Genomic DNA, 27,058 nt, shown 5'->3' with positions numbered 1-27,058 from the left:
TTTAATGTAATTACTATCCTGTCTGTACATGTGTCTTACACTTCCCTTTATATTGAGATGTCATCATATAAATAAATAAAGAAAGAAATAAATGATCAGTCTTGATTCATCCAAATAAATTCGGAAATTTGTTGAATGGTCGCCACAAGAGCAGCACCCTATTGTTGAAGAAGCAAGAGGAAACCGGAGTACCCAGAGAAAACCTGCGTTGTTTGGCAGGGTCAAACTGAGCATTAGATTTTTAATCAAACCCAGCCGACACCGGGCGGGTTCAAACCCAGACTGCAGACGTATGAGGTGTACGAGCTAATCGCTCGGCCACCAACACCCCCCCCCCCCACACACACACACACACACGGAAATGCCAAGAAATATATCTATTCATTATTAACAATTGGTGGAAAAGTCTTAGTCCATCCATCCAACATCTGTTCATCTGTCCACCATTCATTTGCCATTGTCTGTATTATATGAAAGGCTATATCTAGTACTTTTGAATAAATAAAGCAATTTGGGGTTTGCAATCTTGTTGTCATGGAAACCATCAATGTCTTATTTTCCCATAGTATTGAGTGACCATTTACCATAGGATTCTAATAGGACTTATCTTATTATCTTGAATTCTATGTCAAGACTTTGTACGGTCTTCCTGGTTGTAAGAATGGGTTTACATTTCCTTGGCCAAATTAAAGTACACACCAGCAAATATTTAAAGACCTACTCCGCATATAAATAATGGTCGGACTAAGATGGCGCTCATAATGCTAGATGACTCTGACCATATGTCACACTCACAGAGGTCGCAGAGTGCCTATGAAACTGTCATTTTAGAGATTTTTATCTCCTAATGTTGGACTATGGTATTATGAATAGACAGGAAAGAAATCTGTCATTGTATTTGTTAAACTAGTTGTATTTTGAGGACTGTGTTCATGAAAATATTGGCTCGATACATTGCTTGGAAGTGTCGATACACTAACCCGGGATTGAAAATTTGCCCTTTACGACTGTTATATCCGAGACACCCACCACATTCATCAAATCAATGGTCTATAAGTGATGTACAGTTTGCCAACAAAATGAACAAACTGAACACAATTATGCAGTTAACACATACTTTATTGCAAGTAATATATAAATATGTATGATCACATGACACACTCTCAGTTATGTTCTTCTGTCTACATTTCATTGAGGTGAATTTCATGAATGATGCGAAAATTTGTCATTCTGAAGTGAACAGAGAAATAGACAAACTAAAAGTGAAATCCTTTTTGGAAGTACAGCAGACTATTATATCTGTATCAATCAATCAATCAAACAACATAACATTCAATATTTTTGTGTTCTAATCACAAATATTATATACCAAAAATTATAGGCATTGGAGTCTCTCCAACATCTATTCATGAATGCATGTCTACATATAAACATGCCTACAGCAATTCTGCCATTGTAATAACTTTGCATTTTACAAATTAAGTCAACACGTTTATCAACAAGGTATACTTTATAATATATCAATAGAGTGTGTGTGGCCGGATCTAAAGAACGCAGCCCATTCTAATCTTTTAAACATTTTCCAAAAATGTAACGTGAATAAAATACTGAAAAGGTTTGATAATTCTCATAATTTTGAATCCCCAATGAAAAAATAATATTGCATATATATGTATTAATCATTTCTTACAAATATAAATATCCAACTACCATTGTAAGTATCCTACCCTTGGGGGTCCTGAAAAATACTGCAGGTTATTCAACCTAGGGGGTTTGGAGACCTACCCTGGTGTACCTAGGGGGTCCTGAGACCTACCCCAGGTTATTCAACCTAGGGAGTCTTGAGACCTACCCCAGGTTATTCAACCTAGGGAATCCTGAGACCTACCCCAGTTTATTCAACCTAGGGAGTCCTGAGACCTACCCCAGTTTATTCAACCTAGGGAGTCCTGAGACCTACCCAGGTTATTCAACCTAGGGAGTCCTGAGACTTACCCAAGGTTATTCAACCTAGGGAGTCCTGAGACCTACCCAAGGTTATTCAACCTAGGGAGTTCTGAGACCTTCCCCAGGTTATTCAACCTAGGGGGTCCTGAGACTTACCCAAGGTTATTGAACCTAGGGGGTCCTGAGACTTACCCAAGGTTATTGAACCTAGGGGGTCTTGAGACTTACCCAAGGTTATTGAACCTAGGGGGTCTTGAGACTTACCCCAGGTTATTGAACCTAGGGGGTCTTGAGACTTACCCCAAGTTATTCAACCACCCTAGGGGTCCTGAGACTATCATAAATTACTGGAAAATCATCACACAAAAAAAGGTTCTGGTCAGTTTTCGATAAACTATTGAAGATATCTGGGCCAGGTCAGAACATATAAACTTGTTTACATTTCATGTAATTGCTTCAGACTTCAAACTGTCTTGAATACTAAAATTCATGAACCTAAATTTTATTCAAAAATATTTCATAATTGTTATATAAAAAAAATGTTTGTGAACCAGCAAAATATTAAACATAAAATTTACGAAACCAAACTATGTACATGTATATAGGAATATTAAATGTAAATAATAGATAAACTTTTTAATAACTATAAACAGAAAATGAATTTACTACTTATCTGGTTATCATCTGGTGATGAAAATTAGGCTATAAAATAAACCTACTCTAATGTGAGACTAGAAACTTTGACTCGGATGGTAAAAGTCAAGGTGCCAGTCAAATATAAATATACCCAATACTGACAAAAAACCCTGTCATATCTGATAGTATACTCTGGTAATTAAGTCTTCGGTTTACTAAGATAGACACAAACTAAAACTATTGTCACAACATGTTGATACAACAGTGATAAGGTACTGAATGGAAGTTGGTTTAATTATACCGTGGTTTCAGTAGAGCGGCGTCTACACATAGTTTTATTGACGTAGTAATTGTATATTAATTGCCATCCTGCAGCATTGGAAGTGTGTATATATTATAAGCTGCCATACACCATAGACCCTCCATTAACCCTCCACCAACCATAAACCTACACCAAGCAAGCCAAGCTGAGACTGTATAATGTATATTGGTTAATGACATCCCATATGACAAAGTTACTGAAATACAAATATTTCCCTCAAATGATTTTGGCAGAAAATACCAAGGTATTACAAAGGTGAGTATACTTCTAAAATGAAAACATGGTTGAATAATACAATCTGATATGCTAGTTTAAATCTTACAATTACATAGCATGGATAAGTTCATTGACTGCTAGGTGTAAATATTATTAAACTCTTACTGCCAGAGTAAGTCTGGTTTGTGCTGCACTGTTGAGATACATCGTTAGCTGGTCGTACCTCCTAGCCCTAGCCTGTTTACTGCACTGTTGAGATACATCGTTAGCTGGTCGTACCTCCTAGCCCTCGTATTCTCAACATGTCTTGATTACATTGTCAAAACTGATAATAACAATTTGAAAATTTTTACCCAATAGCCTTGTCAATGACAGCAGGCAGTCCCTTCAACCATGACAAACTTGTCAGACTATTAATATTCATGAGCAAATTATGCAAATATATGTGCATTGCTAAGCGATGGCAATGCGTCATCATGCAGTAGCCATGTAATAATTTACATGTTAGAGATACATATGATAATGTAAAAGTTTTCGATAACGACTTCTAGGGGTGTGGCTACATTAACTATTTGATAATGTAGTTAAGACAAGCTAAGATGACAACGACTAACGATGTATCTTGACAGTACCGTAAATCTTAGACCCTGCGTCTATGGGTAAACTTGTAAACAGACTTTGCCTGAGTAAATCCTACACTGGAAGAGCACACCTTGTTATACTTTGTAAATATAAATATTTTTTTTTTACTGAACTGAAATAAATCTAAATTATACTACCCAATCAGGACACTGTGTGGTCCTATTAAAGTGGCCATATGGATGAGAATTTGGTATTTATTTTGGATTTTTATTTGATGAAACAGCTTCACTATGTTTTTCTACTTGAAAAAATAATGTGAAATAACATATACCAAGTCTATGTTCATAACTCAATACATTGCAAAAAGATGCAAAAAGTGTAAAAAGTTTGTTATTGTACGTACAATAACAAACATTTTACACATTGTTTTATCTTTTGCAGTTTATTGAGTTGCAAACATGGACTGGTATATGTTATTTCACATTATTTTTTCAAGTAGAAAAACATAGTGAAGCTGTTTCATCAAATAAAAATCCAAAATAAATACCAAATTCTCATCCATATGGCCACTTTAACATATGGATATCAACCAATCAGATTTGTTTTAAATCATTTTGAATTGATCTAACTTGTTAATCAGCCAATCAGAACATCTGACATAAAGTTGTACCAATGATTAATATACATTATTAGCTTCTAGCAGTTCAATGTTTATTAACTGAGAAGTAATACCATAATATTGCAGCTACGTACATAGTCCTTCAAGGCTGCTACCCCTACACTATATAATGGAATTGTCTTGAAGAATGGTAAGATTAAACCATTTGTGTTTTACAGGGATGACCCAACCTAGACTTGTAGCATTTCTTCATCACTATCGTCACTGTCGTCGTCTTCATCAATCTCCCCTTCTATTGATGATCTTCGTTTTTTAATCAGTGCAACCAGGAACCCAATTAAGAATATCTGGACAAACAGACAGACAGAGAAAACAGTATATTATACCATGCACGGGCCAAGTTGAACAACAAATATGGAATATATACTCTGGTCATTCTACATAATAATAATAATAATAATAATTAATGGTTTATTAAAATTGTTCGTAGCAGTCAGAGACTGAATTGCGACAACTTCACATAACTGATAAATTTAAAATATAGCAAACATTAAAACCTTTACATTTCATGTTGAGACAGAATTAAAATAACTTTACACAATTACAACTAACAAAAGGGCACGGCAACAGACACACACGAAGACACTAACCACTGAACCATTTAAAATGCTTCTAACAAGTGTGTTTGTCATCATTCCATAATTTAATCATGTAAGGAATTGCACTTGTAGCATATCTCTGTGTACGTATCCTAGGTAGAGATAGTTGGCGAGAATTACGTAATTCAAGGCCGATTTCATCGCTACGTTCCTTAGTAAGCCAGTCACTGTGTAATCTAGACTTTTTGAGTGATTTCGCAAAGTTTAAACATATATTATCGCGTCTCTGTTTTATATCTACAATTTTACATGTCTCAAGTGCCTGATGATATGATACATAGGCCATACCCAATATTATTCTACAAGCCCTTTTCTGAATACGTTCTAATGAATCATGTTGCTTAACGGTTAACCCAGGATGCCATACAGGTACAGCATATTCCAATAAAGGTCGAATGTACCCGATATAAATTGTGATCAGATCACTTCTACTAAGGCCAAATCTCTTAAGTGAACTTAGCAAAAACAAACGGCTACTCGCACGCCTTGTAATGTCACTGATATGTATATCCCATTTCATGGTTTTAGCAATTTTGACTCCAAGTATATTGAGCACATCTGTCGATACAAGTTCTTGTCCAGCAAGTTGCAAAGACGTTGATGGCGGAGGTTTCTTGACAAATGATACATCCATAGAATGGCATTTTGAAGGGTTGAGTGACATATTATTATCTTGTGACCACTTTTCAAATCGCTGCAGTTCAATTTGCATATTATTACAATCATTAACAGATGTATTCTCAATCATAGTCAAATCATCAACATATTTAAGAGCTAACATGTTTCTACATCACTACAACACATGTCTATGTCATGACAATGCGTGTCTATGTTGTTGGTTCTCCCCTCCACTGTCTATGGTTCTACTGTGTTCAAAATATGAGTCAAAACATTCAAAATTACCATTACTTTCCCCGATTTTTCTTTGATATTACTGGCACTGGTATAATTATGTTACTCTCCAATATTTTTCTTCATTCAGCCGGAAAATACTCGCGACCTAAGGGTTGTCACGAGGAGTCGCCAGACTTGTTGTCATGACGAGTCGCTAGACTTGTAGTGACAAAGGCCCCTTAGGTCACTTGTATTCTTTTTGGCTGAATGAAGAAAAATATTGGAGACTAACATCTAAATACACAATGTTATTTTAGATCAATGTACGGAACAGTCACAAAATGTTGCACAAGTTCAATGAACGAACTTCATTCATTTAGGACTAAACCCCCATTCTCTCTCCTCCTAAACAAACATTCACAAGTATGACACCGACACGTTTATATATGACGTAAACCATGATGGAAACTGTAGCTTCACACTTCTACGATTGATGCAATGTAAATACATGATGGTAAACACATTAAAGTAGTACCGAACACCCAGCACTGAAAATCACATTAGAAGTAAATTTTAATCAACTTATCAACATCTCAATAAATTGCAAAAAGATTAATAAAAGTGTAAAATCTTTGTTTCATATTGTACATACAATAACAAACTTTTTACACTTTTTGTAGCTTTTTGCAATGTATTGAGTTACAAACAAGGACTTGGCATATGTTGTTTCACATTGATTTTTCAAGTCGGAAGTTATAAAACTGTTTGATAAATTAAAAAAAATCCAAACTAAATGCCCAATCCTTATCCATATGACCACTTTAATAGCTAATAAAGGCTTTTAACCATAGGTACCTAGAGGAGACTTACACTGTGATCAAAACATGGTTTACTTACCCCCATGAATGCCCAGTTTGCCCAGTAGTAACATGCGCCAAAAAACCACATTTGGTAGAAATACTTAGTCAATATGGCCGACATCTGTGTCATTACACACTCGTCTGAAAGCAACAAAAATATCACCGTACACAATCAGTGTGACTGTCTATATTGTGTTTGTGTAATTTGTAACAAAAGATGTGAGATGTGAAAAACATTATTTCACCTGATTGAAACTCTACAGTCTTTCAGGTTTCAATTGGTAGAAATAAACAGAAATGTGCTATAATTGGAATAATATGTGGTGTGTGTGTGTGTGTGTCTGTCTGTCTGTGTGTGTGTGTGTGTGTGTGTGTGTGTGTATCTGTGTGTGTCTGTCTGTCTGTCTGTCTGTGTGCACACAATAAACGTTATTTAATATTCACTAATTGTACTTTACCTATATTTGTCTTGGTAGTACAGTGTTCAACTGTTGTCACATTACCACTCACACTCTGTTAAATAACAAAAAAAAAATCCATCAAATAAAATAACTGCGTATTGACATAAGTCACACAACTATTTCATATTTCAGAACTTTAATATTTTTTATAAAACACTGCCTGAATCAGTTAATCAATAAATGAACCTTATCAAAAGTGTGTATGATCTTATCCATGGCACTGTTTCAAATACTCTGGGAAGAACCCTTCCATGGGTTAGTTTCATCCTATTGCGAACTGTATACAGTACATATTGTATGATGGTATTGTAGAATACACTAACCTGATATTTCTGTGAACCGTACATTACATATTATGGGATGGTATTGTAGAACATACTAACCTGATATTTCTGTGAACCGTACAGTACATATTATGGGATGGTATTGATATTTCTGTGAACCGTACATTACATATTATGGGATGGTATTGTAGAATATACTAACCTGATATTTCTGTGAACCGTACATTACATATTATGGGATGGTATTGTAGAATACACTAACCTGATATTTCTGTGAACCGTACATTACATATTATGGGATGGTATTGTAGAATATACTAACCTGATATTTCTGTGAACCGTACATTACATATTATGGGATGGTGTTGTAGAATACACTAACCTGATATTTCTGTGAACCATACATTACATATTGTATGATGGTATTGTAGAATATACTAACCTGATATTTCTGTGAACCGTACATTACATATTATGGGATGGTGTTGTAGAATACACTAACCTGATATTTCTGTGAACCGTATAGTACATATTATGGGATGGTATTGATATTTCTGTGAACCGTACAGTACATATTATGGGATGGTATTGTAGAATACACTAACCTGATATTTCTGTGAACCGTACATTACATATTATGGGATGGTATTGTAGAATACACTAACCTGATATTTCTGTGAACCGTATAGTACATATTATGGGATGGTATTGATATTTCTGTGAACCGTACAGTACATATTATGGGATGGTATTGTAGAATACACTAACCTGATATTTCTGCGAACCATACATAACATATTATGGGATGGTAGTGTACAATACACTAACCTGATATTTCTGTGAACCGTACATTACATATTATGGGATGGTATTGTAGAATACACTAACCTGATATTTCTGTGAACCGTACATTACATATTATGGGATGGTATTGTAGAATACACTAACCTGATATTTCTGTGAACCGTACATTACATATTGTGGGATGGTATTAAAGAACATAACATTCAATGCCAGAATGATAAACATCAGTATAAAACAGAGAAAGAGAAGACCCTGTGTTTTGGTTCTGTGTGGACGTATTTTAAACATCTGAAAAATAAAACCACACATTATATCAGTGTGTTATAATACAGAATTGGTTACAACTTAATAAATCATGTGGAACTGCTTGCTAAGGCACCAGGTCTAGGCTCATGCCATTCCATATCATAACAGAAACCTAGGACAAATGCACGTGGGCATTGTATACCACAGGGAGAAGCAAGCATGTAATTGATTGATTGATTGATTGATTGATTGATTGATTGATTGATTTACTGATTGATTTATTATTTGGTTGAATGACTGATCGATTGAATGGTCAATTTTTGTGGTGCAATAAAACTTATTTTGTGTGTGATATTGATCAAATGTCTCACTAATTTTTGTGATGATATAAAACTGTTTTTCTTCCTTCCCTGGCTACTTTTCTCTGTAATTGACTCTTTACTGACTAAATAAGGACACATCTTGCCCATTCTTCTCTTAAGTAAAGTAAAACACCCATAATCTTATAATTGCCAAGAGACTGGTTACATTTAGCACTTGCAAATAGCTTTATCTCTTATCTTCTGGGAGATTATCACACCGAGCAAACAAAAAATAAGTTTTATTTCACCACAAAGATTAACCATTCAACCAAATAATAAATCAATAAATAAATCAGTCAATCAATTGATCAATCAATCAATCAACTACATGCTCACTTCTCCCTGTGGGTATACATGGGTATTTGAATGATTGTGTGGTTGGGTATTCTCTGTAGACATACTTCCATGAGCAAAGCGCGTAACAGTGCAGCAGAAAGCACCAAGAGCCCAGGGGTGCTACTACCCAAAGTATACCAACACAAATGGCCTTAAACTACGGTATGTGGAAACACATTTACACATAAACTAAGTCACAATACTACAATTCACAGGAGTAGTACTCTATCTGAATGTAGTAACATGTAAGGGTGACAATAATGAAATTGCTGATACAATGAAAGTCTCAATCTAAACATTTGACATTAAAATGATGAAACAGTCATCAAACCCTCAAATTCTCCCTTTCTGGTAACCAACCAGTAACTATGGAAGGTATTACCAGTCTCTAAGCTGGTTAGTAAAAAACATTTCTAGCTAAGAAACTACAGGTGTTAACTGTCTCTCATTTTGCTAGTGAAAACACATCTAGAGAAACTAGAGAATAATAATTGATCTTACACGAAGACAGCAGAACCAGATTCCAATCTTCCTAACACCAGCCATGGATGCAAATACAAAATACAGGATAATTAAACACATCACTACGTAATCTAGAGGAAAGACCTACAAAATATAAAACATGATTTGATCATCAAGTTGTTATCAATACAAAAAGATAGTAAGTGATAATAATTCAATCACTGTAATTCTATTACATCTGGGTTTGTTTGTTACCAAACTTTCTGAAATGTGCGAACCTTTGACAACCACCTGAATTAATATATGTTCAGAATAACTCACTTGACTGATGGACGGATGGATGGATAGTTGGATGGATGAATGGATGGATGGATAGTTGGATGGATGACTGGATGGATGGATGGATAGTTGGATGTATAGTTGAATGAATGGATGGATGGATGGATGTGGATGGATGGATGTGGATGGATGGATGGATGGATGGGTAGTTGGATGGATGGATGGATGGATGGATGGATGGATGGATGTGGATGGATGGATGGATGGATGGATGGATGGATAGTTGGATGGATGGATGGATGAATTGGTGGATGGATGGATGGAAGGATGGATGGTTGGTTGGTTGGATGGTTGGTTGGATGAATGGATGGATGGACGGACGGATGGATGGAGATGGATGGATGGATGGATAGATGGATGGTTGGGTGGATGGTTGGACAGATGGATGGATGGAAGTGATATGTATACTAACCTGTTGGCAATAGACTAGCGTTATATCAAGTGGATTGGGTAGAGTACTTTGTGGTAAGATATAACCTGTCTTAGGTCCAAGGGAATGTAGTAGTTTATCAATACTGAAATAGAACAAAATACATGCCAGTCAGTTACTATGGTAACACACAAATTAACATATCACTCAGTTACTATTGTAATCAAAAACATGGCATTCAGTTACTATGTTAATCACAACCATGGCATTCAGTTACTATGGTAATCAAAAACATGGCATTCAGTTACTATGTTAATCACAACCATGGCATTCAGTTACTATGGTAATCAAAAACATGGCATTCAGTTACTATGGTAATCAAAATATGACATTCAATTACTATGGTAATCAAAATATGACATTCAGTTACTGTGATAAGCTAAAAACATGGCATTTATGAGTTACTGTGGTATGATAAAATATGGACATTCAGTTTTTGTGCTAATATAAAACATAGACTTCAGTTCACATGACATTTGATCAGTTGCTGTGGTATGCCAAGAACACATATACAACTACCGACATCAGACCGTTGACAAATAGAACCTGTTACAAACAGAGACAGTAAACAATTGAATTGGATTAATAACACCTACACATCATATTAGTAGAGACTTGTATGACATTCCATCATTTGATAAAAACAGTTTTATGGCCACTTTACATAATACTTCACGTTCACAAACAAATTTCCAGTCCCCCTGGCATTTCATGTGCACATAAAGAGGCCATAAAACTGTTCTTATCAAACCCTTAACCATGGTGTGTAATACAAGTCTCTGCTGTTCCAACGTGTGGTGCCAAGTGTTATTAATCCAATTTAGTTGTTTACTTTCACTGTTTGTAACAGGTTCTGTTCGTCCATGGTCTGATGCCGGCAGTTATACATGTATATGTGTGAACACTAATCATCAACTGAGTTATAACAGTTCAGTGAGAGTTTGTATGTACATAATAATCATTCACACTTATAAAGGTCTAGAGGAGAGATTATACGTGCATTCCAATCAAAGGACAAAGAAGACTAACTTGTACTTAGTTGTGTACAAAGAAATTCACAAACAGTTCATGGAAAAAGCATGTTTGCTCAGATAGCTGAGATAGAATGTATGCATATACCAATCACCCACAGTTGAAACGGCTCAGAGTAAATTGCTACTACATGTAGTTGACTAACCTTGTAAGAAGTAAAGATAACATTATTAGTAATGCCAGTAGTGATAAAACTATCCCTAGTATCACTTCAAAGGGTCTCCATAACAAAGAACATCTATTCAACCAGCTAGTATTGGCCTTCTGTAGATGGCGTCGTCTTCTTTTGATCAGTTTCTCTTTCTGTTCGAGGTCCGAGATTCTGTTTCTGTCTCGCCTCGACATGGTACGTCCCTTGGTCTTGTACTGTGTCAAAGTTCAAAAAACACACTTCAGTTAGTTTATAATAAATGTTGTTGTAAATGTTTATGGTGAGTTGGCATTTAAATGGGTAAAAAGTTGCTGTAATCTACATCAAGATTTTAACAACATCTAATTGACTGACTGGTTCTGTTTCATGTCATGAAAAAGCTAAGAAAGGGACATAACTGCCATACCTTTAATGTATGGTAGCTAGTGATGTCATACCTTTGTTCTGATACTAGCTAGTGATGTCATACCTTTGCCCTGATACTAGCTAGTGATGTCATACCTTTACTCTGATACTAGCTAGTGATGTCATACCTTTGCTCTGATACTAGCTAGTGATGTCATACATTTGCCCTGATACTAGCTAGTGATGTCATACCTTTCCTTTGATACTAGCTATTTCTCCTTTGATTGCATCACCATCTTCTTGTACTTCTAGGATTTCATCTTTAGCATTCTTGGTACCAAAGATCATATCAATTGGCAGTGCATTCATACCATATGCCTGTCAGCAAAAACATACAATTTCAAAACAACGCAAACATTGACAACAGCTGGGCAATATATACTCAGTACACTTTACATGGCACAACTTGACGCAACATGACACGACACACGACATGACACAGCACAGCGGTATACAGCAGAGTACAGCACAAAACATAACACAACACAATAGCATGGAAATACTCAGTGCACTTGACACAACACAGCACAACACAAAACAACACAGCACAGCACAGCACCACACCACACCACATCATACAACACAACACAACACAACACAACACAACACAACACAACACAACACAACACCAGGGAAACACTCAGTGCATTTGACACAGCACATTGCACCAAACAACACAACAACAAACAGGACACTACTTATAGACAGGAATTATGTGTTTGCTGTATTCAGTTTGAAATGTTGCAAGTAACAGTATTGCTATGGCATGTCTGTTGTTTTCGGAAGAGATTTGCTTCTGATCGATCAGAGTCAGACTTAAATTACTATGTACACAACAAGTTACACTATGCCAATCAAAGTTAGACTTACCATGTACACAACAAGTAAGACCAAGTTAGACTTACCATGTACACAACAAGTAAGACCAAGTTAGACTTACCATGTACACAACAAGTAACACCAAGTTAGACTTACCATGTACACAACAAGTTACACCATGCCAATCAAAGTTAGACTTACCATGTACACAACAAGTAACACCATGCCAATCAAAGTTAGACTTACCATGTACACAACAAGTAAGACCAAGTTAGACTTACCATGTACACAACAAGTAACACCAAGTTAGACTTACCATGTACACAACAAGTTACACCATGCCAATCAAAGTTAGACTTACCATGTACACAACAAGTAACACCATGCCAATCAAAGTTAGACTTACCATGTACACAACAAGTTACACCATGCCAATCAAAGTTAGACTTACCATGTACACAACAAGTTACACCATGCCAATCAAAGTTAGACTTACCATGTACACAACAAGTAACACCATGCCAATCAAAGTTAGACTTACCATGTACACAACAAGTTACACCATGCCAATCAAAGTTAGACTTACCATGTACACAACAAGTAACACCATGCCAATCAAAGTTCGACTTACCATGTACACAACAAGTAACACCAAGTTAGACTTACCATGTACACAACAAGTAACACCAAGTTAGACTTACCATGTACACAACAAGTTACACCATGCCAATCAAAGTTAGACTTACCATGTACACAACAAGTTACACCATGCCAATCAAAGTTAGACTTACCATGTACACAACAAGTAACACCATGCCAATCAAAGTTAGACTTACCATGTACACAAGTTACACCATGCCAATCAAAGTTAGACTTACCATGTACACAACAAGTAACACCATGCCAATCAAAGTTCGACTTACCATGTACACAACAAGTAACACCAAGTTAGACTTACCATGTACACAACAAGTAACACCAAGTTAGACTTACCATGTACACAACAAGTTACACCATGCCAATCAAAGTTCGACTTACCATGTACACAACAAGTAACACCAAGTTAAACTTACCATGTACACAACAAGTAACACCATGCCAATCAAAGTTCGACTTACCGTGTACACAACAAGTAACAGCATGCCAATCAGAGTCAGGCAATTAATGCAAAATGACACTGCATTCTCTCCATCTGACAGATTGAAAACCAAATCAATATTATACTGATTAGGATGACCCTATTTTTTTTTCTGTTTCTCATTACCTGACCAACCCAAATTTTCAGCTCCGACATCAAAATAAAAAAATATTTTTATTTTCACATGCCCTTTACATTTTGCAGAAAAGTGCCCTCTATGGCAAGAATAAGCAAGTGTCTGGAGTGTTGACACCATCTACAGTCATGGCAGTGGCAATGGCACTTGTTAACGAACAGAGTATTTCTTTCAACACAGAAGTTATTCAAGTGGGGGGGGGGGGGGGCTGAGAACAGTATATTGTTATAGAAATTTACTGTTTTGGATAAAAATATGTAATAATAACAGAACCCCATTCCATGTGAGTTCCACCAGTGTGGGTAGTCAGGGGTATTTGCACTGGTGCTTGCAGTGTTTTCAGCTGCACTTTCACGAGCATAGAGAACACTGCAAGTATTCGTGCAAATATAAAAACTGGAATACAGTATATTAGAACACAACCAGTATATTTTAACTAATACTGAAATCCAAGCTGTTATTAATAATAATAATAAGACGATGTTTTTTTTTATGTAGATCTGCCAAGTACTTTTGAAGTTTCAATTTGATCAAAAGTCATACAGTGTAGTTAAATGAAGACACAGCTGACAATATACTGTACAGAGTAGTAACTTACGGTTTGTTCCTAACCCTTCAAATAGATCCTGTAATTTCTGCCATTCTGTTTCATTTTTGTTTGGTGGTGCTTGGGTTGGTATAAATGCACTGCAAATAGAATACAAAGTTATTTGCCAACTTGACAAATGCCCCTTACTAATCAAATTCTGTGTTTATGGGTAGTATATAAGTACATTTTGTAATATCTACATATTGCAAATTCTCGGTCTTTTTCACTTCTATCACTATATCTGTATATACATCTCTGTCTAAAAGTATACATTGTCTTCTCGCTAATATCTTTGTGCGACAATTTTCAGTCCAAGTAAACTACTCAGGCTTATACATAATATGTACAAAGGCAAAACACAAAATTTCTTGGTGAAAGTAGGCAATGTTAATGTTCCTACTTGGGCTCAAATATGGTGGGGTGGGGTACTGGGTCTCAATTAAGAACCATGGTATTTCAGTTTTGTATATTGTCACTTTTATTAACATTTTATTACAGTATACTTACCCTATAAGTAGCAACACACCCGCTATAATCACAAACACAATGGTGAACTTCAGAGCTCCACAAATACGCTATTGTGGACAAATATAAAGAAAAGAAGGAGTTATTATGTATGTGGAGATTTGGGGATTTGCTTCCAAGAAACTGTTTGACTCTGTGAGTAGAACTATTCATTACTGAGTATGAACATTCATTCTTGCAGGAAATGTTACCATGTCCAAATATTGTGTCTAGACTAAATTGATTTCTTCAGTGGACTGAATGGGGAAAGACCATGAAATCAACAGAGGTAGAACATTTTATGGACCTGGGTACACCAAGTAGATATTGATAGACTAGGGATCTACACAGGAGGTGGCGACAGGCAATCTCTATCCGATAGGAGAAGCCAACAAATGAACCGAGATGAGGGATTGCTGCTGTAACATGCATAGAATCAGAATCAGGTCCTCAATTCCAAAGCACTTGTCAGTAATCATGTGACAGAGAATACAAGGTGATTCTATGGAGCCCAATATTGAACCTAACTAGAGGTTTATAATAACTTACACTTTTAGTGAATACATGGCATTACTATGGAGACCAATATTGTTACTATGGAGACCAATGCTGGACCTAACTAGAGGTTTATAATAACTTACACTTTTACAGAATACATGGTGTTACTATGGAGACCAATATTGAACCTACCAAGAGGTTTATAATAACTTACACTTTTAGTGAATACATGGTGTTACTATGGAGACAATATTGAACCTAACTAGAGGTTTATAATAACTTACACTTTTACAGAATACATGGTGTTACTATGGAGACCAATATTGTTACTACGGAGACCACTATTGAACCTAACTAGAGGTTTATAATAACTTACACTTTTACAGAATACATGGTGTTACTATGGAGACCAATATTGTTACTATGGAGACCGATATTGAACCTACCTAGAGGTTTATAATAACTTACACTTTTAGTGAATACATGGTGTTACTATGGAGACAATATTGAACCTAACTAGAGGTTTATAATAACTTACACTTTTACAGAATACATGGTGTTACTATGGAGACCAATATTGAACCTAACTAGAGGTTTATAATAACTTACACTTTTAGTGGTTGAATCTTCATCATACTCTTCATAGTAGAAATACATAAATGGCAATAGTAGAAACATGAAGACAATCTCCAATAAGTACATTGCTGTAAAATCAAACAAAATAACTACTATTAACATGATACTAATGCTTATATCAGAGCTCAAAATTAATAGTCCTGTGTCCACAAACTACCAATTCTTGTCATGGAGCTACAAATATTTTGCACCTGGTAACCCACTCAGGCTACCGCTAATTAAAGCAAACATTGAAAGGATAGACGGTTTAGGAACAGGAAAGTATTTTAACAACAAACATATTTCCAATAGAGGAACGCTGTTTTCAGTTTTGTAATTATGGGACTAATGGTCACCATCCTTGGGCTACCAATTTTGAAAATTGGTAGAAGTGCACTGCGACTGCCAAAGAACAAAGTTAATTTTGAGCTTTACTTTAGAATTCATAGCTTCCCCCATTTCTTAGATTATTCCATGATTCTCTTGACTTTTCTTGTGCAGACTAATAATCAATCAACGACATGTTTCAACAAGTTATGGTTGATCACTTCAAATGTTCCATTTTCCAGAAGTTTCTGAGCAAATATATTTTTATTGACATAAGATTTGAGTTTGACAACACTGGTGATAGTTAAAGATATCAAATGTACTTACAATAGTAACAATACAGCATCATATCTCCAATAGCTTCTCTACTTCCATTGTTACTGGCCCATTCCTAAAATCAATCAATCAATCAATCAATCAATCAATCAAGCAAGCAAGCAAAATCGATCAATCAATGGCAATCTGTCTCTGTCTGTCTGACTGTCTGTCTGTCTGTCTGTCTGTCTGTCTGTCTGTCTGTCTGTCTCTGTCTGTCTGTCTATCTATCTTTCCAAAATCTCCAACTTTGAAAAGAGTACTAGTCTAGAGTATATATTGCTTTCTTGCTTGCAAGGCAAACAGTAAAACTAGTATATAAACTGATAGTCTAGTTTCCTATACAAATTATGATTACTAGGATCATCTCCACTATATAGTCACACTGGTTACTCTAGCACAAGATTCTGTGTTTATCCCCGACAACGATAATTTTGATGGTATTGGAGCATTGATATAAAGTCAAACAGCCGTACTAATTGAATATTAATGAGCAATATTGTCTGAATGAAGTAATCAATTACAACTGCCCATCAGTTTGTGATGGATTACTACTGACATGCACTGTTCAGCCTTTCCCCAGCAGTAGGTTTAGCTTTGGTGAAATTTGTCAGCTTTGACTATACATGGAGAGGACAGTGATGGTAGAAAACGTCAACAGGTATAGCACTAGACTAATATACTGACCTTAAAAGTTCCATTGGGATACTTCATATAGGATACCAGGAATATATCCACGGGTACAAGGGCCACTGCCAGTAAAGCTACAGTCAGTGCTAACACAGCTGAAAGGTGAAGAAAGACGTATGTACAGTAATTACACAATGTCTACTACACAAGTATTGAATCAGTGTTTTATTTAAGGGCGGTAAGTAGGTAAAATCTACCGGGGTTCCCACATCATTTTACCGGGGTTCCCCACCTAAACTATGATACATTGCATGGGAAGCACTACCAGTTTTACCTCTTTCCCCCTTTCTGTTACCGGGGTTCCCAAACCTTAGCAAAAACACTGTGAATAATCTGTATAAAATGTACACGTCACTTCTCAATATCTGGACTAGTGACTTGTGATAGTTCTGTTAATACTTATTGATGATATTTCTTGTAGACTAGATGTGATTACTTTTCACTCAAAATTCTTACAAAGTATTACAATTATGTATTAAACCCAGTTTAGTAGAGCAGATAAGAGAGGGTATCATTCAAATTGTGATACAAGCATGAAACTTTGCATAGATGTTCTTAGTGGGTTATGTTGTAAATCTATCCGATTCGACATCTGAAAATCCAACATGGTGGCCGCTTTCCAAGATGGCCGCCTAATCTACACTGAAGACTTACATTTTGGTGCATAAATTGACAGTTGTCACTTAAAGTTGACTACTTTTGCTAGATCACATGCTACATGCCACTTACACACGCTATCGCGAATGCAATCGATTATAATCAAAAAACGGAAGTGGCTGCACCCTACCTACCTACCTATGGCAAAACCTTTTAAAATAGTACAATTGTCACATCTAGCATTGTTTGTAAACAGATTTACAATTGTGAAGGCAACAAATTATTAACATTTGTGACATGCCACAGTAAATATTTACTCAAGTTATCAAGAAAATTGTCATAAAATGAATTTTTTTTTTAAAAGTACATGAATTTCAAACAAAAAATACATATCTTACCTGTAATAGTTGTACTCGTCTCACTGTCTTTCTTGAATCGATAATACCGTACATAGAAGATTGTAAACAGTAGAACCAACTAAAAATATAAATCAAGAAAAACACCAATTCTGAGATAGCATTGCATTGAGTGAGTGGTATTTTGAAAGTACCAGTTGATAATTTCTAAGATAGCATTCCTTTCATGTTAGCTGACACCCATCGTCGCACACCATGGCCTAATTTTACGGCAACATTCTTAACGGGCCTCGAAATGTAGTGGTAGAAATAATAACTCTGGTTTGCGAGAATGGCTAACACCTAGCACCTGACAGGGTCAGACAAAGTTACATGTAGGATATATGGATACAATATGGTGTACCGTTTTCCTTTTTTCCAAATTCTTATATGAAATCATACTTGTGTGTATTTATTTTTCTGATTCCTAAAATACTGTGTTTTGGTTTATGACTAAGTGATATGTATTCACTTTGAAGTAACCCCCCCCCCCCCCCCCCCCCCTTTCTGGGAATATAACCCCGGACTTTAAAAGTGCACAAATCAGGCATGGTTATCATGTTTGACCTAAGGACCCATTGCATCCTTATCATAAACATACTAAAGACCATTCTGTTGATACCAAGCTGAGTCATAATGTTTACAGTTTAATACACTCTACATAATCAAACTTGTGTCAACTAGCTTTTTCAAAATTTATTTTTCACATTACAGATAGATGAGGTTGAATACTTTGTACTTGATCCCATGAACATTAGATTTGCTCTCAGGACATTGACTTACAAGCTTGCTGAAGTGTTATTATTGTATATTAACTTTAACCAAGTAGGATATGAATAGCTGTGATTATCAGAAAATATCCCAATTCGACAATTGGAATTCGAATGTACTTTCAATTACTACATAACTATTCACTGTTAAACAGAGATAACTGTGGACCATGTTATCTCTGAAACAACTCTTAATAATAGGAAGTACTGTAATGTTGTTTTGAAAACACCAAATTTTATAACTGAAATATATCTAATATAATCAAAACAGTGTGGCTAGTGACACAATGGCTTTCATACACTAGCCTGTCCAGGGCCACAGTTACATTGTTTGTACTACAAATCTTTGGTATGTTTCCTGTCAACATTACAGAAATCACATTAATTATATAATCAATGTATTACTAGCATTATAATCCCCTATTAATGTTATATTTGATTAGATTTCAAGTAAATAAATGAAGTACTTTGAAATTTGAGAAGTCACATGATTCACAACAAACAGTCTGAAATCGACCAGTCCAATAGGATGGAAGATTATTTCTAGAATCTAGGGGAACAAAATTGTGGCTGGAACTATTATCTGCACCTCATTACCTAGGAAATTTATTCAAACACATAAACATTCCCAGAGGAATTACTAAAGGTTACAAAGCACAGACGAAATAAGTAAAATAAAAGAAATTTAAAATAAAAAATAAATTAAATTTGTTTTCTTTATCTGATAGTTATTGGTCAAGTCGTCGGCTATTACCTGAAAATAATCTGACACAATTGGGTAAAGCTGCGCCTTGGACAAAATAATGGAGCTTTACCCAACACTGTCCGATTATTCTCAGGTAGTGACTGAGGACTTGTTCTATAGCAGTTATACTTCGAATTCTATGAGTTTCTAATTTTTCACCAGAGAGTCAACCTTGTCATCTACAGTCCTGTTACATAACCCCTTGCCTATTATCATGTTAATTACAAAATTCACTACAGACAACCCATCCAGCATATCTCAATGTTTCCCCCAAAAGTTCAGTGTGAAATCCATTATTATCCATTAACCTGGCAAAGACCTGTACTGTAAAAAGTTACAGTCCCAATTCGAACAGTATTTCTGTTTTTACCCACCCGCAGTTCTGTTACTAACCCTGGTGCACATATGCATTGTCATGTCAATAAACTATGGAAACCTGCAGAATTAGGAGGGCAGCACATGTTGGTTGCATTGTAACAGTTGACAAGATGGAGACAGTGCTATAGAAATGATTAACATGCTGAGGACAGTTTCATTCATGGGTTGCAGAAACTGTAATAGCGGACAGTTGTTTTGGATTAATGGTATGGGGACACTTTTTACACACACAAAAGTGTCCCGTTAACTGAAAAAGTGTCCGCTAAATGAAATTGCGAGCACAGTTGAACAATGGGGAAGAGTTGGAAAGGAGTATCTAAAATTAACAAAATAGTTTCTTTTTGTGAATATATAGTTTATGCAATGTGTATCTCATCTAAAGATCTGGATTTGACTTTTACTGCAGACAGTTTCCACAGCAACCATTGGCTTGCAGCATTGTTAATCGGTGCATAGATCAGGGAGGCAACTCTCCAAGATATATGGTTGGTGCCTAGAGTCCTAGACAGTTTCACTTCCATTGTCCATGGTTGTTGGGGTTTCATTTTCGTTGTTCATGTTCTATGCTTAGTCAAAGACCTCATTAGCATATCTTTGTTGAAACAGGATGTACAATGTAAGTTTTGCTTTTTTTTTTAAAAATCCTAATAAGAATTCCCTTTATCACTCATACAATAAACACATGTAACAATTGAAGTGGACTGGCAATAAATATATTTGATGAGGACTAACATTTTTATCAACACACTTTACAGCATATCATATACACGGTTTTTCTTCATATTTCATTTTTATTTGAGCTTTGTAACCTTTAGGTAGTAATTCCTCCAGGAATTAATACAAAATAAATTACTACATCGTGATGTAAACAAATTTGATTTTTATGTAGAGTCGCTAATGTACTTTGCTGCTGACATTAATATTTTAAGGAAATAGTCACCTGTCATATTGATAAACTAGTATTTATTGACTGAACTGAACTGAACTGAACTGAACTGAACTATATAAACATGGAAGTATGTATCCTTGGTATGTATAATAAAGGGAGATATCTCCATGACTGACTGACTGACTGACTGACTGACTGACTGAATGATGAACAAAGACAATTATCATAACACAATTAAAAAATCAATTAATTGATGCACGGATTATCTAGCTCTTATTTACAACCTGTTCAGGTCAGTTGATTAAATCATAATTAAATCAAACATGGAAGTGTCACCCACATGAATCAAGTGAGTTTGTACATTGTTCACTGTAGCGTGACGATTAAAGAACGTCTAGACAATAAATACAACATGTAGGTCACACGTTTGCATATCAAATTGGGGAGGGTGTGCAGATGGTACGTGAATGGTTGTATTTCCGTCTCTTTGGCAAAGTTATTTTTTTCTAAATAAGAGTTCGCAGTACAGAGATGGCCAACGGCGCACTGTCGTAAACTATGTTGAGTGCACTTCTGTCTTATTATGATATACCGCGTACCGTCTGTAATGCAGGTCAAAACTTCTGCTATGTTTAGGGAAAAAGAATATAGGTTGGTGAGCCTCAAAAAAAAGCACGTGTATCCGAAATTGAGGAAAAATTTAATGTTTTAGTGACAAAGAAATTGTTTTCCATGTAAATTATTTCTGTATTTCCTGTTTAGTTCACTAGAAGACGAAAGTGACACTACAGTATAATAACTGGTACATGCAACGTCATCTATCTCCAGCCTACTGCTTCACTTTGTACATACTGTCACTGGATATTTTGGTACCCTACAGCCACTTGAATTGAACAAATGGTGCACTTATGTGTTCAAAAGTAATTGCTTCAAATACAAGGAAAATGTCACTTACGATAACGACAACAACAAATGGTATCCAACCCACTGCAAGAACTGTGTGCGGAACGGCAGCCATTTTGAACGTTTTTGCTCCTGAAATTGGCACTTGATCTGGTTGAGGGCGCTCTATAGAATATGTACTGCTCAAAGTGCACAATTAGTGTGACTAGTCTGTAGTCACTGATCTGCACGCTAATCTGAAGCTTGTATTTGAATACAGACCGGTCAGTTTCTTCGGACTGGTGGGGGAGAGGGTGGATGGAGGGATCAACCTGTTTTTGAAATAACAGTACGGGGTCATGAAGTTTTGAAAATTTTGGATACAGGTTATTGTTGTTTGGAATGTGATGGAAGAAAAAAATACATTTCTACAATGGCATGACCTTGTCTGAACTGTGTTCTTGTTTCTGTTCCTTACCTATATTCTTCAATACTTTAACTAGAGTGGCGTTGAAACATAACTATAACTATGCATATCCATGCTTTACCTATCACACTAGTTGCAGAACATCACCGACTGTTTCAAGTTAATGCTGAAGTTAATCTCAAATTGTTATGCATCGCTTTCCCAAGCTGTGAATGTTATCTTTGCTGCCTTAAACAGATCGAGCTAGAACCAAAAACCTTAAGATCTTTTAGGGGGGCAGCGTACCCTAGGACTCACCACCCCCCCCCCCCCCCGATGAAAGGGGTACTCATTCATCTAACAATCAGATGCACCAACCTTTTACTGTCGTGATGTTATTAATTTTGTCTCTGTATAGTTTAAAATACTCTAAAAACTGACTTAAAAAGACTCTTAAATTAAAGAAATTCTCCAATTCTCCCCTACCAATGATACAACCATCAGATGCGATGACCTTTATGGTAATGGTGCCCAAGAATATAATTCAACCCTATGGCTATGTCAGTGTTTAGGCCTGATAAAAAAAATTTGTGGTTCCGATTCCGCTCATTACTAGAATAGGTGGGGTAGGTAGATTTTTTTTTTCATGTGTGAGCGTTTAGTTCATGATCAGGTTTTCCATTGTTTTCCATATGGTCTCTGTAACGTTGTTTATTTCTTCTTATCAGCTAGACATACAGCCACTGCTCAGTTGGAAGAACAGTTTTATTTTGTCTTTTTACGTTAATGTCAGCTTCCGCACCCACTGTTTCTTGCGAGACTTCACAATTTTTGCAATTTTTATTATTTTTTCTCGAAAACGTTTAAAAAATGTTTAGGGTCGGCAGTGAAAAGCTAGGTGGGGTCGGGTAACCTGAACCAAACAATTATTTTTTGTAGGCCTAAGAATGGTTTTGCCCGAATGGGTCTGATGATAGGTGAACATATCACCATCTCCGAGTCCAGCTCTTCCGTATACCTTTTACTGTCAAGATATATAATGCTATAAAAATCAATTTCCCTATTTATGTGAAATCAGTAGTCAGACATTTTCCAGGCAAGAGCGATTCTGACAATCTCGCAAGGAGCGCATATTTCTGCCGAAGCAACTTCGGTATGCCACAAAGGCATGCCACGACTCAAATGAAAACTGTCGCCAATGTTTGGCTTTTTCCAAATGGTTTAAAACCGTCAACTCCTGCATGGCAACTTATTTACTCGTATCCCTTGACTTTTTTCTTCTATCATACAGTTTCGGATATTTTTTTTTTACCTTCTATATTTAAGCTTAGATTGCAATTTATTTTTCGATAATCCCACAGTCTCCCAACTCAAAGTTTAACAAGTCTTGAGGTGCATGGGCTGTGTCTACAAAATGAACATGGTATATGTTTGTGTATTTTTACAAAAACCCAACAATAACAGCAATAACAATAATACTAGTCTTTATAGAAGACACAGTTCCTAAAACAGTTTACTTCTATATAATTAAACGGTTTGATATGATTGCGACGTTTGTCCTTCAGCATTGCATTTTGATTTTACTAATATAACTTCATTTCCTTTGATTTTATTGAACTTTCCTTTTCGATTTGATTAATTTTTTTTGTCAATGTACTTTTATATTGCTTTGCATTTCGATTTTACTTTGATTTTCTTCGTATTATGTGAAAAAAAAGTAAAACAGTTTTGTGATGGTGATATGTAATATGAATATGGGGTTCAAGTTGCAAACGTTTAGGAACGAAATGTAGTCCTGACGATGGCGGCGCTTTCTAAGTGGAAGTGCGTGAACAACAACGCACGAATGCTGATGTAAATATGGTATGTGCTTACCCAGTTGATAGCCTCTGTTTAAAACGACGATTTCTATTGGATGTCATCAAACACTAAGTTTGGACTGCAACACCATCATTTTGTATCTTCCCAGTCTTTTTATTATAAAATAACGATTCGATTATTTAAAAACTATTCTATAACGGGATTCAATAAACAATATGCATGATATAATATCATTTATACTGCATTGGCGATGACTTTCCCGTTTGGGTAATATCCAATTACAGTGGGTTTTACATGCTCGGGTATTCAAAATTACGTCATTTGCATATGAAATAAGAACCCTTTGAGACAGGAGAACCACCACAGGAAGATTTTCACGCAGACGGATACACAGTCATCTTTTTGAGTGATTTTTTGACAAGAAACGTAGCCATAATGGTGCGGGCGACGTGTTTTTTACTGGCGTTGATAGCTCTTGTATATACGGGAAGCCAGGCAAGCTATGTTGAGGTAATGTGTCTCTTTTATTTGTGACATTTCATTTGTCCGACAGCACAACAAAGCCGATCATGGGGGCCGAGTCCAAGGGTTGTCGTCTCAATATTATATCGCTACTTTTGTGTCCGAAAATGATGAAATGAAACTACTCGACATCACTGTTTTAGTAAATTACTGTGTCTGTTGTAGAAATAGTAGAAAGTATAGTCTCAAAGTAGAAATTTGAAAGTGAATGATCGATGGTTCCGCCTCACGAAAGAGACTTTAGTCTTTACGTACTAGCTTTTCAAGTACGTACAGCGTTTGGCCAAGTGCCGTCCCAGTGCCAAGTACGTACGTGCGAACATATACCGTTCGTCATTTCCCAAGTACTGTGACGTGAGTTTAAATTATAGATACATTGTATTGTGTATGAAATTCAAATCGAAAGAGTTGCTATGTTGGCGAAGATAACCTGTACTGAAAGTAATGAACACTGTCCGAATGGATCACGCGAGTTATTTGAAAACTGCCCATGTTGACGTTCGAATCCAAAATGGCTTCTAATCTTAAATCTCACTCCCGCAGAGACCTTCGCTACGGCCCACGTTTTATCTGTGAACTGTTTATCTGAAATTGGAAAGTAAAACGAGTGTGACAGTTTGATAAATATTGCATATTTTGTAAGTAGTGCTTCATAGGAAAGAATTAAAAGAAGATGTGTACATGCATAATTAGTTTCAGTAGATTGAATTTAACACGTACGTTTGTTACTAATCCTATATAGATGTCGAATTGTGAAATAGAAGGGTAGGTTCATATTGATACTGTATAGATAGGTTAGATTTGAAGTTATGTATTATTTAGTCAGTTGCCCAACATCGCGAAATTTGTCACTCAGTCATTGCGACAGGAAGTGAATATTATGACACGGCTTTTCTTACTCACTTACTCATTCGAGTTATTGTGTCTTTTGTACAAAGTTTTGTGACGTCACTCGTTTTTTTTAACTAAAAAAAGTACACATCAGGTAAAGTCCCAGAACCTACAAATGTACATTATTACCTCGGTGTACGTTTAGAGGGAAAGTGAGGTTGTTACTGTTCGTGATGTCATCCCCAGACACATTGATCACATGATGAACCTACAGTATACATGTATTAATTTGATTAAAAATGTCTATCAAGAGTTTGTGGCAAGTTTTGATGAAGAAATTCAGGCTCTATATTGAGTTACCCACCCAAAATCACGACTAGTTGAAGTGAACTGATGTATATTTGGTAATATTTGACATTTTATAACCACATTACTAATGCATTATTTGAGGGACACCTTTTTTATGTCTGTCCTCCCATTACAATTAGTATGCAAGTTGTTTGTCAGACGCAATTTAACATTCTGTTATACACTTACCATCAGTTTACCTTTGGTGAAGGTCAGCTGATTCCTGGCCTTGAATGTCAATTGAAATTTTACATTCAAAATCCTTTTGTAGCCCCAATCTGATCGCAGACACATCGATTGACGAGACTACATTTCTTGAGCCATATAATTATGTCTGTGTATAAGTATTTTGAATGACAACATGATATTTGTCATTGATAGACTCAGAAAAAACCATTGGTTTACACAGCTTACCTATTTGAATGTCAAATGACACTAACTTAAAATATGTACATGTATATGTAGTTCGGTAATCCTGTATAATTCAATATTTTGTTGTTTTGAGGTTGGTGTTTTTACCTCATTTAAAGCCTGCAGTAACTAACTGGAATGATATTTTTTCAAGATATTTTTTTGCATATTTTTGACTTCTATTAAAATAAAACCCTAATTCTGCCACGTCATTATCTTTTCCATGAACTTGACCTGAAGAGAGGGGTTTATTGTCTCGTACTTGAAGTGAATTTCTAGTGTGATATACATGATTACAAGTGGTCATGTCATCATATAGAACTCAAATTTATCAGTAGTCCAGGGCACATACAAAAAAATGTAGACTATTAAAGTTCAAACACTGTATCTAGACTACTAAATTAGCAGTAGTCCAGGACATATACACTGTAGACTACTAAACATT

General features: G+C 35.8%; 2 protein-coding genes across 2 annotated transcripts in view; one reads left to right on the top strand and one right to left on the bottom strand.

Moving 5' to 3' along the window:
* Positions 1–4,284: 4,284 nt before the first annotated feature.
* Positions 4,285–22,410, bottom strand: LOC144444980 (putative lysosomal cobalamin transporter). The gene is made up of 16 exons (XM_078134529.1): positions 22,348–22,410; positions 18,614–18,692; positions 17,616–17,713; positions 16,941–17,004; positions 16,281–16,375; positions 15,177–15,244; positions 14,679–14,767; positions 13,925–13,998; positions 12,180–12,305; positions 11,577–11,797; positions 10,382–10,484; positions 9,670–9,774; positions 8,369–8,512; positions 7,134–7,188; positions 6,713–6,816; positions 4,285–4,669 (listed from the first exon to the last, which is right to left on the bottom strand). The coding sequence occupies exons 1-16, from the start codon at positions 22,408–22,410 to the stop codon at positions 4,553–4,555; spliced, it is 1,605 nt and encodes a 534-aa protein (XP_077990655.1). The 3' UTR covers positions 4,285–4,552.
* A 2,431-nt stretch (positions 22,411–24,841) lies between these two features.
* LOC144444753 (amyloid beta precursor like protein 2-like) overlaps positions 24,842–27,058 on the top strand; it is a 41,099-nt gene continuing 38,882 nt past the window's right edge. Inside the window, exon 1 of the mRNA XM_078134279.1 lies at positions 24,842–25,011. Within this exon, the coding sequence (XP_077990405.1) occupies positions 24,937–25,011 (75 nt within the window). The 5' untranslated portion in view covers positions 24,842–24,936. The remainder of the gene's footprint in view (positions 25,012–27,058) is intronic.

This window comes from Glandiceps talaboti, chromosome 13, assembly GCF_964340395.1.
Source record: "Glandiceps talaboti chromosome 13, keGlaTala1.1, whole genome shotgun sequence".
Classification (NCBI taxonomy): domain Eukaryota; kingdom Metazoa; phylum Hemichordata; class Enteropneusta; family Spengelidae; genus Glandiceps; species Glandiceps talaboti.
The sequence above is the reverse complement of the archived record's forward strand: the minus strand, read 5'-3'. Positions and strand labels throughout refer to the sequence as shown.

Excerpts from the sequence above, each read along its gene's own strand:
- LOC144444980 (XM_078134529.1), bottom strand. The coding sequence starts at position 22,410 with ATGGCTGCCGTTCCGCACACAGTTCTTGCAGTGGGTTGGATACCATTT. Across the intron at positions 12,306-13,924 it reads TGTTACTTGTTGTGTACACG|GCATATGGTATGAATGCACT; the intron begins GTAAGTCGAACT and ends TTTTGCTGACAG. Across the intron at positions 9,775-10,381 it reads CGCTAGTCTATTGCCAACAG|GTCTTTCCTCTAGATTACGT; the intron begins GTTAGTATACAT and ends TATATTTTGTAG.